The sequence below is a fragment of the Artemia sp. Qi Xiang Cuo genome, chromosome 3, assembly GCF_049724085.1.
Source record: "Artemia sp. Qi Xiang Cuo chromosome 3, ASM4972408v1, whole genome shotgun sequence".
Lineage (NCBI taxonomy): Eukaryota > Metazoa > Arthropoda > Branchiopoda > Anostraca > Artemiidae > Artemia > Artemia sp. Qi Xiang Cuo.
Window position 1 is genome coordinate 2,740,438 of NC_142796.1, and position 15,996 is coordinate 2,756,433.

Genomic DNA, 15,996 nt, shown 5'->3' on the forward strand with positions numbered 1-15,996 from the left:
GGTTAAGACTGGGGCAACGGATTTTTTAAGAGAAGTCCTATTCTGTCTATTCGTAAGCCAGAGTCAACATCTGATGCAAGAGTTATGGGATTTAATAGAGTGGCTGTGGATACTTTTTTTTCGCCACTCACTCAATTGGCAGATAAATACAAACTTACAGCGTCGCAGATATTTAATTGTGATGCAACCGGTGTTTCAGTGAACCCTAAGAACCCTTCAAAAACCATTTTTTGTAAGGGTAAACGACAAGTTGGTGCAATAGCTTCTACAGAAATGGGGACACCGTAACTTGCTGTATTGTCATGTTTCCAAGTGGATCCATGCCCCCGATGTTAGTTTTTCCGAGGAAGAAACTGCAGAAGGAGTTTGAGCTGGAACTACCTCCAGGGAGTTGGGCTGAGGTTCACAGCACTGGAGGGATGACCACTGAGCTGTTCTTAATATGGTTTAAAAAATTTGTAGCATTTTCTAAGGCTTCAAAGGACTTTCCGTTTCTTCTCATATTAGAAGGACATTACACCCATACCAAGAATCTAGAGGTCATAGACTACGTAAGAGATAGTGGCGTTTCGTTGCTTTGTTTACCCCCGCATTGTTCTCACAAGTTACAACCGCTTGATGTGTCTTTCATGATGTCTTTGAGCCTCCACTATGATGACAAGCTTCGAAAGTGGCTCCTTTACAACCCAGGGAAAGTCGTAGCACTATTTCAAATTTCAACGCTCTTCGGATCAGCGTTTATCCAGAGCTCCTCTATGAATACTGCAATTAAAGGGTTTAAAGCAACAGGAATTTTGCCGTCTAACCCAGCCATATCCTCTGATTCAGATTTCCAACTAGCTGACACTGCAGACATCAAACACGCTGGACCTTCAACCCAAAAAGTGATTGAGGAACCTCCAACGACAGAGAAAGAACAAGTGGGAAAATCTTCATCTGGCTCATCTGTTGATAAAGAAAATCCCCAGACTTGTAGTGATAGGGATGAAGATGTTACAGTTTCTAGCCCTACCGTTGGTTTTTATGGCACCCTAGCTAAAAAGATTCAATTTAACATGGATGACAAGGCTACTCATGGATCTTCTTGGATGACAACTGACAAGAATGACTCTCTAACTGCATTTACTGTTTCACCTGAAAATTTTATTCATATTACAAGAGCCAGTGGAAGTGCAAAAAGGATGAATCGAAGGAGGGGAAAGACTGCAGTTATAACTGATTCACCATGCAAAAAAGAGTTAGAGGATGCTATAATAGCCAAAAAAAAAGAAAAGGAGATTGCCAAGACAGAAAGAGCATTGAAGATACTTTTTAAGAAAGAAAACAAAACGAAAACTCTAATAACAAAGGGAAAGTGCCTGAATAAGAGTGAAGAAGTGCCAAGAAAAAAACAAGAAGATAAAGAAACAACCTGAAACTTACGGCAGTAATTTTGACGAGTTTTCCGACTGTGAATGTTTATATTGTTGTGAGTTTACTCAAGGTCAACTGAGGGTTGGTTTGCCTGTTCCATATGTAAAAAAATGACAATTCCCGTGCGGGAATTGATAGCGAAGACGATGAGGCTAACCTTGTATGTGAATTTTATTATAATTCGAAATGAGATTAATTTGATAAAACAATATGTTTAAACTAGTTTTGTTGCCTTCAACAAAATGGATAAAAAACCAAGTTATAGTTTTATTTGTATTAATCAGACTAATTAATTAATTTAATAAATCAGAATCATATTAATTTGATGAAAGAATATGTTCAAAATAGTTTTGTTCCCGTAATCAAAATAAATAAAAAGCCAAATAACATTTTTATTTATTTAGATATACTAGTTTAACTACTACCCGGTTCTGCCCCGGATATGGGGTGGAACGGGGTATTTGACCTTTTTTTATATTTTTACTAAATAAATAATAATTTTGTTCACTTTTTACAATATGAGTGTGAAATTTTGTTTACAACAATACAATGTACTCTTATGAAATTTTGTAGCCTTTTTATATTGACTCCTTCTAATTAATAAAAATAATCTGAGACTTAATACCCCGTTCCACCCCGTGTTCCCCTAATTAACTTTACCATCTGGTGAGCAAATTTGGCAAGGGAGTCATTTTCTTTCAGAAAACTGACAACATCATCAAATTTCTGGATCTCCTTTTTGTTGGCTTTAGCTCTAACAAGGAGTATGTCTCGGGGCAGCTGCAACTGGGCGTAGTCCTCAAAATCGTCTTTATAGAAGTGTTGCACCTACGAAACGTCAGATACACCTATGATGAACTCTTCTACTTTGGAGAGATGTTGAGTTATATGGCTTGGTTCAAATCTTGTAGTCAAGCCCATCAGTACGCAATCGATAGCTTCATAGAAAATTTTACGATAAGTATCTTCAGGCTTAGACGGATGATAATGAGTACCACTTCCATCAAAGCAACTGAGAACTATGCGTTTTCTCGGGAGCTTTGGTTCATTGAGACACAGAAAGTTTGCATATGAGACAGCTGCCTCGCATAGCAGTTTAAAGCGATGTTCATACCTTCCAAGACCTTATAGAGGCAATCAATCATTTCCTCTGCCTCTCTGAAGTAAAGCAGTGCTTTTTGAAGTGCAGTATTGGAGTCTTCTACTGCAATAAACATAATGCCAAGAATTTCTGGCTTGAAGAATGTATCAAAGTTGGTGAAGGTCTCAAGAAATCCATCAGATTTGGCTGTCTGTTTACGGTTCTCTGGGTGATTGCTGAAGTCGTCAAGCCAGTGAATTATTTCGGAGTAATTGCTAGTGATTGCCATGATAGAGTGATTTCTTAAGATCCACCTAGTTAGACAGAATGGTCGGAGTGCCACCCCTTCATCCAGGTTTACGCTGTTGAAACTTGACAACCCTTTCAGGGAACCTCTAACAAACGCGATAAATCTCTGAACCATGTTCATAACATTCCTCATATTGATTTTAGTTTCCACCGCATTCTGAGCAACCAGGTTCAGACTGTAAGCACGGCAATGTGCATACAAGGCTCTTCCCTCCTGGGCTTTCACCAGAAACTGTAGTTATCAGCACCAACGTAGTATTGTTCACGACAATTTTGTAACGAAAGACCGAAACGACAAAGGACATCCCTCAAGCACTTAAATTGTGTTTCACTCTTTGTGTTTTCAGATACATAAAATTCAAAAGACTTTTTGCTTATGTTGAGGTTGTCATCAACAGTTCTTAAGACAAACTGAAATCTGTTCTTTACAGGAAACAGCAGCGGTTTCGTCAAGCTATCACTCCAAAATACTTGTAATTTTTCACTGGATCTATGAGAAGTCTAAGGGTAGCATGGCACATATCCTCTAATATTTCATTTTGAATGTCAGGTGACAACCACTTGTACTTTTCTGGTCTGAGAAGCCACTTTTCTAAACCTGGAACATCATTTGCCCTTAGTTCAAGAAGGTGTCGGAAATTCAAAGACTCTTCTTGCTTACCTCTTGTAGGTACTCCTTGTGAGGCAAGGTACTTCAAAGACGAGAATATGAGCTTCAGAACTTAACGAGAGTTATGCGATTCTTGCTTGTGTTGTGCACTTAGCTGATGACTCACGTCATTGCCGCGGTGCAAAGAGCCTGTGGTTACGATAGCTGCTTTGTGAAATGCCAAAGCTTCGTGTGACTTAAAGCGATCGAGCGCCTTTTTCCAGTTGCTGAACCTTTTCGTTATGAATGTGCCAAAGAAGTCTTTATCGCGAGAAGCCTATGGAAGGGACATTTTCATATTCACTGCTTCTGTGCAGACTGTACACACAGCATCGTTCTTAGTAGTGTCGATTCGTAACCAGTGGTACTTTTCAGTCCAGCTAGCTTGAAATGTTTTGCCCTTTGTAGTAGGCCTACTATTACTACCAACATCGCTGACACTGACTGTATGAGCTACACTGGACACATTGCTACTACTAGGGCTACCTTGGTCATTTTCTTTCTCATTTACATCTCTAGCTCGAATATTACCACTAAAACTACAAGTACTCGTTGTTCGTTTATCTGTCCTGTTTCGGTACCAACATGTGAGTTCCCATCTGTAAACTCGGTTCTGTCTTTAGAATTCTTAGCAGAAAAATGGTGCTCTAATCTTTTCATTGTTAAAGTTTTCACCTCTGTTTCTACTACTCACGGTCCGTTCAAGTTCAAAATGGTCACTGAGCACTGACAGTTTCGCCAGTGGATCCTACCCTTAATTTTCACTTTCGTTCACTTTCCAGGAAAAGGGGGCTCATGTCAAATCAAGATTAAATTTGAAGCCTAATTACTGAAGAAACTACATAAAAATAGACACTTATTTTCCGTTCTAAGCACTTTCAAACCAGCTCTTAGAAAAGCCATACTCAAACATGGCATTGACAAAGAATTTATTAATCTAATATCTGAACTTTGTTTAAATTTAACCTAGGAAAATGTTCAACTGCCAGAAGGTGTTAGACAACAGACAAAGCAACATCATTCTATTGTACATGCCATGGCTTGCAAAAACAAAGGAAAGGGTTTTTAAAGAAAACGTCTTCTCCAGGCAGGCGGTAGCTTTTTTTCACTTTTACTGCCAATAATTGCAGAACTTGTAAACAGTTTTCTCCAGATGGCTAAACCCTACAAATTGACCCAAATAGAACTCGCTCCTTCACCAGTCAACCACTTTGAGAACAATCTAAGGTAATTCATTAATGATGAGAATATTGCCGATGATAAAAAGCTAATTTTACTTCAATATGCACTTCGCCGAGTGGACAAACATAAACCTTATCGTGAGAGACCAGTCAATGTCAGTGTCATTGATCCCAAAAAGGAAACATCTGTTCAAGATTCTGCTGCTGCTGCTGCTGCTGCTGCTGGAACAACAACAACAACACAATCAAAGGAGAAGGAGGAATTGAATTCAATAGTGTCAGCTATTGGAAACCTACTGCCACACTCATATCGTGAACAGAGTAAACGAGTATTAACATATCTCATGTTGGAAAGTGGTAGTCATCAAGATCACCCTGTTTAAGTCGATAGCACCGGGAAGCGAATTATAATTCAAGGGAAATATTATAATCTACTTGATTTAATTTATGATATGGTTACAAATCGCAAAGGACTTTTATTATTTGACAATCATCTTTACATCTTTTTAAATATATAAATCTTCCCGAAAAGTCTTGTTACCAATAAGCAAATTCTGAAAAAAATGAACATAGTGACAGTCCTCTAACAACACCAACACCATTTAAAAAAAGAAGAAGAAGATTTTAAATCAATCTTGGAAAATACTAGTACACCTAGCAGTAGCAGTAGTAAAAACATTGATTTGATAACACCGGTGGTGGCTAAACAAAAGCAAAGACGTATTGGTATCAATTTATCACCATCCTTTAGTATGCAAAAGGTTAGCAGACATTACACTACGTGTTTGCGTTCAAAACGGATGAAGTTTTGAAACATGTTTATGAAAATGTTGGTGAATATAATGAAACCAGATCCTTTAACTCTAGATGAGATTCAAAGACGTCAAAATACACCCTACAAATATAATCTACCTGTAATCAGTGCCTTTAGTCGCTATGCATATGCTATTCCATTGCTGACAAAGAGAGGTGTTGAAGTCGCTCAGGTTATAGATAGTATTCTTGAAAAAGATAGTTATAGAAAAATTTAAAGTGATTGTGGTAGTGAATTCGTTAATCTTCATGTAGAAAGGTATTGTTGAAATATAATATAATGCTCTATCATACTCACAGTCCCGTGATGACTGCATTGGCCGAAAGATTGATAAGAACTATTCGACTTTTAATTTCGAGACATTGTAAATTGAAAAATACTGCTGCTTTTATTCAAGATAAATACAGAAATTATTCCACTAGGACTAGAGCCCATATTAACACGCACGATTTATAGTTTCCTTTCTAACATCAGGCCCTCGAACAGGTAGATTTATTTGTTTGTATCTCATAGTCTTATGCGTCAATAGGCATTGAATGGTCCTGTATCAATATGTTATCTTACGTGTATTAAATTTACAAAAACCAACTTTTTTTCAACTGAAAGTAGGGAGCAACATTAAAGTCTAAAACAAACAGAAATTATTCATATATGAGGTGGGGGGCTGTCTCTTCCTCAACCCTCGCTCTTTAAGCTTAAGTCTGGAAATTTATTAAAAATAGTTATCATTCAATTCCAACGAGCCTGCGTTTGAAAAGTCTTTGGAAAAAATAGTGAAAAAAAAAAATCAAAATTTAGCAGAAAGATGGAGGGTGGAAAACGGGACAGTCCCACCATTATATATAAGTTAATTTCTGTCCATATTAATGTTGCTCCTACCATGTAAAATTTTACCAGGTAAAATTTTCTGTGAATGGGGCCAAACTGCAGAACTTACAGCTATTTCTCACAGACTATGGGGGTCAAGTAATACCCAAAGGCTTACTGGTTTGACCTTTTAAATATGCTGAATAAAATGTCTATCTCAATATATGATGCTTTTCGGTTTTTTTTTGGAAAAAAAGAGACGTAGAAGGGGAGCTGATTGCCCTCTAATGTTTTGGGTCACTGTAGAATGGCATTAGAACTTTTATTTTTGATCAGAGGAGCCCTCTCCCGATCCTCTAGGATAATTGGTCGAATGCTATTACCCCTGGGGGGAAAACAAATAAACCCGCATCCGTGATCATTCTTCGGGCAGAAAAAAATGTAAATTCCAGATTTTTGTATATAAGAGCATGAAACCTCTGCAATAAGGTCCTCTGATATGCTGCATCTAATTGTGTTATTTTCATTATGGTCCCTTCACTTTTTTGGAGTATTTTTCCCCTTTCCGAAAATTGGACAAATTTCCCACATAAGTTTTGATGGGTATCATTTAACTTGATGAACTCGATATATTTGGAATCAAAATGGAGATTCAATTCTTTTGGTGTTAAGCCAAGTCGCTCCTTGCCTACAGCTCGTCACCATTACCTGTTTGATATCTGAAGTCTCATATTTGTATATAATAGTCTTATAGTGTTAGAATGGGTAGCTGTCTCCTTTCCAGCTTTTTCCTTTTTTTTGTTTTGTGTTTAATTTTTATTTGTCGTTTGTCGTTCTTTTCGTCGGAATACATTTCATTTTACATAAGAAAACGGAAGAAACTGCTAAACATTGGTTACTTTGAGGGAGTCGGTTTTAATTCTATAAAATATTATTTTCACAAGTCAACATGTTAAGTTTAGCTTGAAATTAGGTTGGTATTTATTCAAAAAATTGATCTGCCTGATCGTTTTGTTATATCTTTAATTTTTGAAAGGGTTGAGAGGATATCAAAAATGAAACATTCTGTAAAAATCTGTAATAACAATTGGGAGATTTTATCATAATTACGTACTCATCCTTACTGATAGCCTTCGGTCGTTAAAGAAGAGACTGAGAATCAATTTTTTTTTCTATTTGGATTTGAGAATCCAAGTAGAAACGAACAATTTGTTTGAACACAAAAATTTATTTTTACGTCGGGCGACTTGGGCTCCTACTGGCAAAGCAAAACTCAAGTTTTGTTAAAATCTAAGTTAAGACTTTGAACTATTGTCCTAAATCTTATATGACTCACGAAATATTTCAAGTTTCTTTGTTTTTCTGAATTTAGAAAATTTCTTCGAAATTTTCATTGCCATGCTCTTAAGATTATAGAATCATTTCTTGTTAAACCAACGTATAATAACCCAAAACAGTGAGGACCCTCTTCTAAAAAATTTCTGTAACATTCTAATCTTTTGAATTAACTAAAATTGAATAAATTAGGGAAAACTGTTGGAGAATTGATGTTAGAAGAACTAGTCCTAAAGTTCTGACCCTATATGTAGTTGCTTATGTAATCTAAACAATTTGATATTTAACACAAACAAATGTAATGACAAATTTTAATCATAAATAGATATAATATTTCATTTAAAATCCAATATCAATATTACAAAATATTTAATTTAATTAACACTATCTTAATTTATAATTGACGGAATGTTCTTTTCACAATCACACCTATTTTGACAAAGTGAGGATTACATTTTATAAAAATAAATGTGGTACACGTAAAATAATTTTCTCCATAAATCACATTGCTCCTTATTTGTGCTGCATATACTATAATTCAACTTGAAATAATACATGCTATACGATTCTACATAGCAGTGAAAGAATAGGGGCAGATACTTGTCCTAACAAATATAGAGTCAACTGAAAAGAATAAAATAAGCATGTTAGAAAAGTCTTCAGCAAAAAACTGATTCTGAAATATACTAAAAAAAAAAATTTTTTCAACTTTTAGACCATCTAGTCGGTATTTCAAGGATTTCTTCTTATGGATTTCTATGAGTTTTTCAAGAAGTACCTAGCTAAGTTTGACCTGTCTTTCAATCCTAAGCATTTTTAATCCGAGTGGAGGAATATAAATAATGACCTTCATCACAAATTAGTAGCGAAACTTGTCTGACGAAAAGTATAAGAAAGGAAAAAGAAACAGCATGTGCTTCATTTTGGTGGTTTAATAAAAAATGCTTTCTCATTCCCTGCAAAAATCTAAATTTGAAATCCCCTATCTCCTCCCCAAAAACTAATCTAGAGGGAAGGGTCATATTTTATGTTAAAGAAACAGCATGTGCTTCATTTTGGTGGTTTAATAAAAAATGCTTTCTCATTTCCTGCAAAAAGCTAAATTTGAAATCCCCTATCTCCTCCCCAAAAACTAATCTAGAGGGAAGGGTCATACTTTATGTTTTTCATATACAAAATAAAAAAAGAATGAAAATATGCTTAGTGTAAAATCAGAAAAAGGATATTTTTTTAGGAAAACCCTCCCGACCCAAAAAATGCGAGAATTTTCCCTATTGAATCAATAAGAAAAACAAGGGGATAGGAGGTAGGTGTGAATTTAAGGTTCCCGAATGGCCTCAGATTGGTAAGAGGTTGAAATTTCACTTTTACCAAATCTACGAGGAATCCTTCATATAGTTTTAAGGATATGGGAGCGAAAGAAACAGGACGACACTTTCGAAAACCAGGATTTCCGTCTTTGTTTTTGAAATGGATTATGTAGACCTGTTTCCTCATTTAGGGAAATTGGGCCAAACTCACTAGTCTCATAGGAATAAACAGACAAGAAGTGAACTAGTAATTTTAACTTATGTTCTATTAAAGCACTAAGCAGCCTGTTTCGTTTAAAGTTATCGATTAAACTTTTGTACAGCGTAAATCGTTGCACAGCATTGTTTAATATACGGTTGTTCAAACTAGTATCTATCACTATCCTTGGACATTTTCTCAGTAAAACGTTCTGTATATACTCCTAATTTCTTCCCAAGTAGGCTACCCACATTTAAAAAGATACTTATTTTAAGAAGATAACACATTTAAAAAGATACTTATTTTTATATACTTGCTTTGCTAGCATTAAAAAATGTAACTGTCTTGATTCTTCTACTTTTCGCCTTTTTTTAAATCCACCATCATTACACATACTGTGACTTAAGTGAGTGAAACTATAACCTTGATTAATTTTATCATTACCTAACATTGGCTTCTCATCTTCATTTCTTATTTATTTGCGTTTTGTTGTTCTCATTAATTTTCAAACATCAGTTAGATCAGTTCCCGAAGGGGACGAAGAAACAGAAAATCTACAAAGGAACAGAGCAGATTAATATAATGATTTTGTTCGTTTTTCTTAGTAATAATAAAGATTTTGATATAAATTAAAACAAATAGTCAAGCCTGACTATCAAAAATGTTCCATATGGTTTTACATCCTGAAAAAAAAATGGTACCTTGACCGTTGGAAAAGCTAATAAATGCTGAACAGTTGAGCTATTTATCAACAGACATAGAATTAAAAAGTAAGATAGATATAGTGACCATGACTGATAAATAAATCCATGACACCATTTTCATGGTGTCACCATGGTGTCATGGCTACACCATTGCTCTTTCATGGCTCTTGTGGATACCTATCCGGTGTTTTTTATTTTTTCCTCCATTTTGCCTTTCAATGGCTTTAACTAGCAAAATTAGCAAACATGATTAAAAGTATGGTTTCTTTTATATAAAATAATGCAAAACTTCGAAGACATCATACCAGCCAAACATTAATAAAGACAGGTGAGTTAAATGAAAGGACAGACGCATAGAAAACTTGTTATAAGATCATTAAAAAGGTATCTGTTTCTCAGCAAGAAATAATTTGTGTTTTCGATTAACACTCAACCTAATTAAACACATGAAATGGTGCAGGATATACGTACTACATATTTGTAGGGTCAATTTCAATGTGTCCCCCTTTCAAGAAAATTTCGTTTTTCCTTTTCTCAATCGACGAAAATATTTACTCGATACGTATCTTCTTATAAAATAAAAATTTAGGTGAATTAAAATAGTTATACTCTGTCAAGAATCTTTCTTTCTTTGTAGAATTTTTTTTATTTTTAACAGCTCTAACATCAGTTGCATTTAACCGCAATTCTGAGAAAATACCAAAACGCGTTTTAGAGCTTAATTCTAGATCCCAGGGCCATTTGAAAGGACTTTAATCAAAACAGAGCTTCCAAAAGAAATTTGTGGGAAAGGGGGAGGGGATTTGTTTGAAAAGGTTTTTACCTGAATTTTAAAGAGCACATGACGAGTCAAAGAGCTAGAGTTTACTTTTTAAGAAAAAACAGTCTTTTTACCTACAGTTTATAGCTAAGTCTACGAGTCAGAGAAATATTTTAAGTGGGATAAAATTCAAATCTGGTAAACCCTGCTCATCAATATTTTGATTGCTCTAAGCTCTTGTGACTTGAAGACAATTCTGAGCATAGCTCTTACTTTGGCTGCAACAATTCAAAAAACATTATGTGACATGTTATGTCATATTGAGATTCGCAGTCTACAATAGAAAGTTAATTTTGCATTTTTGGTTCAATCAATTTCCCCCTTCTGCGTTTGGCATTAAAAATATTTAGAAATTTGTGTTTTTTTAGTGTTTATCCCTAACGTAAAATTAGAAATACTTAGGAATTAAATTTTTTGTCTTATAACAATGTATTTTACTCTATTTTTTATTCTGGTTCACCCTACCTTCTGCAATTAGCTTTATTGTTAGTAAAAGTTAGTTGAATCTTTTTCCAGTGTAAACTGTCAATGCTTTCGGTATTAAAATAAACCCTCGTAGTCACACGGCGCAGTCACATAGGTCGGATTCTAAAATATTTAGTAAGGACATTGTCCAAAGCATATTAAAGAATTATTTGCTTCGTTTAATAGGCTTATTCCCCACTGTAGTTCTTTCATGGTTCTTGTACCATGCGATCACAGAAAAAAAAAATTTGAGGATCGTTTTTCAAACGCTAGAGGAATGGAAACTGTGGATTATGGGTTAGTTTATCTTAAAAGCCAGATACAAGTAACTCTTTTCGACACCGATTTCAAAAGCTAATTGGGCAAACGATAGCTTTGCTTGATATTTTCAAAACTAAACATAATGGACATCAATTGTCAATTGCAGTTCATCAACAGTTGCATGGTGTATTTTAAATTATTTCTTTTGATTTTACTGCTGAAGAGAAGGAAGCAATGGAAGATGGAAGCACCTGAGGAAGAGCATTTTTTTAACATTTATTTTGTACGATCATGATGGAATTTGGTGCCATTTTTTTCAATCGGAACTGATAACTGGAAAATTTTTCAAGCTCGAATTGCTGTCATTTTCTTTGCAATTCGGTGTCGATTTGGCAAATCCGTACCAAAAATAGCTTCTTGTGTCCGGCCCCTTAAGAGATAATTTACCTCATACGTGTACGCTCTAGCATTTTTTCTACTTCCCAGATATGCCAAAATGGCATTTTAGTTTTACAATTGTCAACTAAAATTTACTTCTTATAATATAACACCTTTTAAGCTAAATACTACTGCGGACTTGATGCTCTGAAACTGTTTCCGAATAACTTAGATATTTAGAGTAAATCTGAAACTGATTTTATTGTAATTTTCAAAAAGCTACTTTTTCGTTAGTATATTCTTCTCTCAGTTTATTGAAATATTTTCAGAAGAATTTTCTAAGAAGTCACTTTTAAGACTCTTTTTTCTTTATTTCAATCTTTGAAACTAAGATTGTAAACCTTGTTTTAACTAAGTTCAATATTAAGAGCAAAATAACAAAACAATTTGAGTAAAAAATATTGTCGCATAGGATAGTATAGTTAAGACTAGCTTCCAAAATCATATATCCTTTGACCGGAAAATTTTCCAAACTTCGGTAGAGATGTACTTCACCAAGTGTTAGGAGGCGCTTTTATACCTTGAAGCAGTCTAAATAAATCTGATTCAATCAAATGTTTCCACCAGCAGGGAATCCGTTTAGCTTCAAAATATTTCTTTTGGGCGTTCTTGTTGGACTCTGTCTCTACTATATCCATTTAAGAAATATGTAACCATCTCTCCCTTTCCTTTCACGTTGATTTTTCCACGACATGTTAACGGATAACCTTTTGGTTCAAGTACTTGAAACACATCTTTTGTCACCTGAAATAAGAGACATATCAAAGGAAATACTGACCATATTGGGCCTCCATCTGCTTCTAACCATTTTGTGGTAATTTCATGGAAATATAATTTTTAGGGGTCATATATTTAACTAATAATTTGGTGAAAACTTCTTGTTTTTGTAAAGAATATTAAAAGTTGACCTTAAAATGCATTCAAAGCGTTAAAGTGGCATTTCCAACTTGAAATATATATATATATATATATATATATATATATATATATATATATATATATATATATATATATATATATATATATATATATATATATATATATATAATATATATATATATATATATATATATATAAACTGTAAAGCACTAATATCATTCACAATTGTTTCTGAAATGAAAATTTCAAGTTCTATATTGTGTTCTTTTAATAAGTTTATCTTTTAAATGTATTTCCCATTTTCTACAAAACAATTTTGGATTATTGGGGTCGGGATTGGGTCGGTCGAAAACAGGATCAGCCGCTTTGTGGCATGTTTGAAACAGGTTTGATGTGGCATGGCCGCATAGAAACAAAAATGAATTCTTGTCGAAAAGGGGCATGTTTAAGAGCTGACGTCACAAGACTTGTTTTGTTTCTTAAGCTAATACGAAGGTGATGACATGCCAATTCTAAACCAAAAACGACTCTATCGAAATGTGGCACGTATAGGCATCATGTCAAAAAACTGGTTTTTGTTCTATAAGCTAATATGAAACCAATGGCAAAAGTTAAAAAAAACTGGTTTTTATAATTTAATTTCTGATCTTTTTCTTTAATAATGCTTGGAAATGCGGCGCCCCCCACATAGCAATGTCTCTTCCCCAATGAAAACTTACTTCGTGGAAAGATCCTCCCATCTAACCCCCGCCCCCCCCCCCCCTACCAGAAAAAATCCCCCCTGAAAACGTCTGTATACTTACCAATAACCAAAACTATATGTTAACATTTGGTAAATTTCATAACTTTCAGCCCTCTCCCCAGGGACTCCGGGGGATTAAGTCATCCTAAAAGACATAGTTATCATATTTTTGACCATGCTGAACAAAATGGCTATCTCAAAATTTTGATCAGGTGACTTTGGGAAAAAATGAGCATGGGAGGGGGCCTAGTTGCCCTCCATTTTTTTGTCACTTAAGAGGTTACTAGAACTTTTAATTTTCGTTCAAATGAGCCCTCCCATGATATTCTAGGACCAATGGGTCGACACGATCAACCCTGAAAAAAATAAATAATAAAAATAAACAAGCATCCGTCATCTTTCTTCTGGCAAAAATTGCAAAATTCCACATTTTTGTAGATAGGTGCTTGAAACCTCTACAGTAGGGTTTCTGATACGCTGAATATGATGTTGTGATTTTTATTAAGCTTCTATAGCTTTTAGGGGTCTTTCTCCCTTTTTTCAAAAATCAGCCAAATTTTCTCAGACGCTTAACTTTTGATGGGTAGAACTAAGCTTGATGAAACTTATATACTTGAAATCAGAATTAAAATTTGATTCTTTTGATGTATCTATTTGTATCAAAAATCCGTTTTTTAGAGTTTCGGTTACCATTGAGCCGGTTCGCTCCTTACTTACACTTCGTTATCACGAACTGTTTGATATATGTTTTGGGTTAAGAGATTTGGGTTAAGAGAATAAGACATCTGCGTCTCATATGCCATCTTCAATTCAAAGTACAAATTCTATAACTCGTAATTAGCAGACCCATATATACGATGGATATGTCTTTGTATCCTTGGCAAAAGCCAAAACAAGAGACATTCAAGTTTTGTGACAAAAACCAGTTTTTTGACATGATGCCTATACATGCCACATTTCGATAGAGTCGTTTTTGGTTTAGAATTGGCATATTATTACGTTTGTATTAGTTTAAGAAACTAAAAAAGTCTTGTGACGTCTGCTCTTAAACAAGTCCCTTTTCGGCAAGAATCTATTTTTGTTTCTATGCGGGCATGCCGCATCAAATCTGTTTCAAACATGCTACACAGCGGCTGATCCTGCTTTTAACCGACCCGGATTATTTGAACATTTCGTTTACAGCGATCAGTAAAGATTTTTTGTTAGTTTACAGAAACGTGCTTTTTAGTATAATTTTATTATTATTATTTTTTTTAGGTTGGAGGAATTATGTCTTGTGAAGGTGTCAAAAAGTGGATTCAAATTCATTAAAAAAATTTAACTAATTTTCAATTAAATGAGATACAATATTATATTTCAACTGACAAATACACGAAATGATTGTCTAATACTTTAAATATAGATTAAAGTTCTCATAGAAGCAAAGAGCAACATTAAAACATCCCGGACAGAACTTATCCCGAATACAGAAGGATCAAACGGTCTCATTCAATTCCCGACTGCTTACGATTAAGTGTAACTACTGCTAAAAAAAATTACAGTTAAAAAATCTGAGCAGGTTGGCATCGCAACGCTTTGGTTTTCTAAAACATTGAAAGTGAACGCATTGTCTCTACAAAATGTGAATAAATAAATCCTTCAGTCAATGAAGAAAATCCACATTTCTAGAAAACAAAAGACTAAAAATCTCCCAGAACAAAGAACCTGGTTTTATTACATAGATTATCAACATTTTTCCTTTCAGTGGGAATTCCAGCCATAAAACAAATCGATCCTGGTAAAAAACCAAGATCGATTCCTGTTGTGATTAAATTATATCAACTAAAGTATTTTATAGTCCATGCTTTCGTATGTGTGAGGGAGGGACGTCAATTCATTAGTCATTAGTCGAAACAAAACCAATTTAACTTTTTGAATTTAATAGGGGGGGGGATAATATTCCGAAGGCCCTCTCTGTCATCCTATTTATAAAAAGTTTGAAGAGTACTTAGACTCATGGTCGAACCCTTTTCTCCAGAATATATCTTCTGCCTCTCAAAATTTTCGCGATTAATTTTGGAAGATGAAGCCCTCAAAACCCAACTATTACCATTATTAGGGGATGGGTTAGTCTCTTAAAATTATATATTGGTCTGAGCAAAAATTCAAAGCAATACTTCAATATTGAAGTGTTTAAAAATTTATCATATCAATTTCCTTCTGGTTCAAAAATGAAGTCAAATTTTAGGGCTGAAAGTTTGTTAATTTGAGTATTAATGTTTATATTCATAGTGAAGAAGTATTAATTTTGGTCAGTTGAGAAATATCAGCTAAGGGATGTTACAGAGTTTAACCCCCGAAATTTGTTCACTTTCAAACTTTCCCATTAGAATAATAATTCTGACTCTCAGTGTCAACTCTGTTTTGCTTTTATTGTAACCAAGTCAAAACTGTTAAGAAATATATCTATTTATCTTCAACCAGCTCTAACTCAGAAAATATCAATAGAATCCACAATTTCTTTGGGAAGTAACCTTATTCAATTTAATGCTATTGTTGGTTTTATTTGAGGAGCCCTTGCGTTCGTTGTTCAATCCATATTAAGAAAGG

At 34.5% G+C, this 15,996-nt stretch overlaps 1 protein-coding gene across 4 annotated transcripts in view; it reads right to left on the reverse strand.

Annotated features, from left to right (window-relative positions):
* Nucleotides 1–7,968: 7,968 nt before the first annotated feature.
* The window catches only part of LOC148953654 (adenylate cyclase type 5-like), a 118,205-nt gene continuing 110,177 nt past the window's right edge, over nt 7,969–15,996 (reverse strand). For 3 of the 4 annotated variants that reach the window (XM_089108401.1, XM_089108402.1, XM_089108400.1), the window contains one exon: nt 7,969–12,530. In XM_089108401.1, the coding sequence (XP_088964527.1) occupies nt 12,372–12,530 (159 nt within the window). In that variant the 3' untranslated portion in view covers nt 7,969–12,371. The remainder of the gene's footprint in view (nt 12,531–15,996) is intronic. The other variant, XR_016143759.1, reaches the window with a different exon arrangement.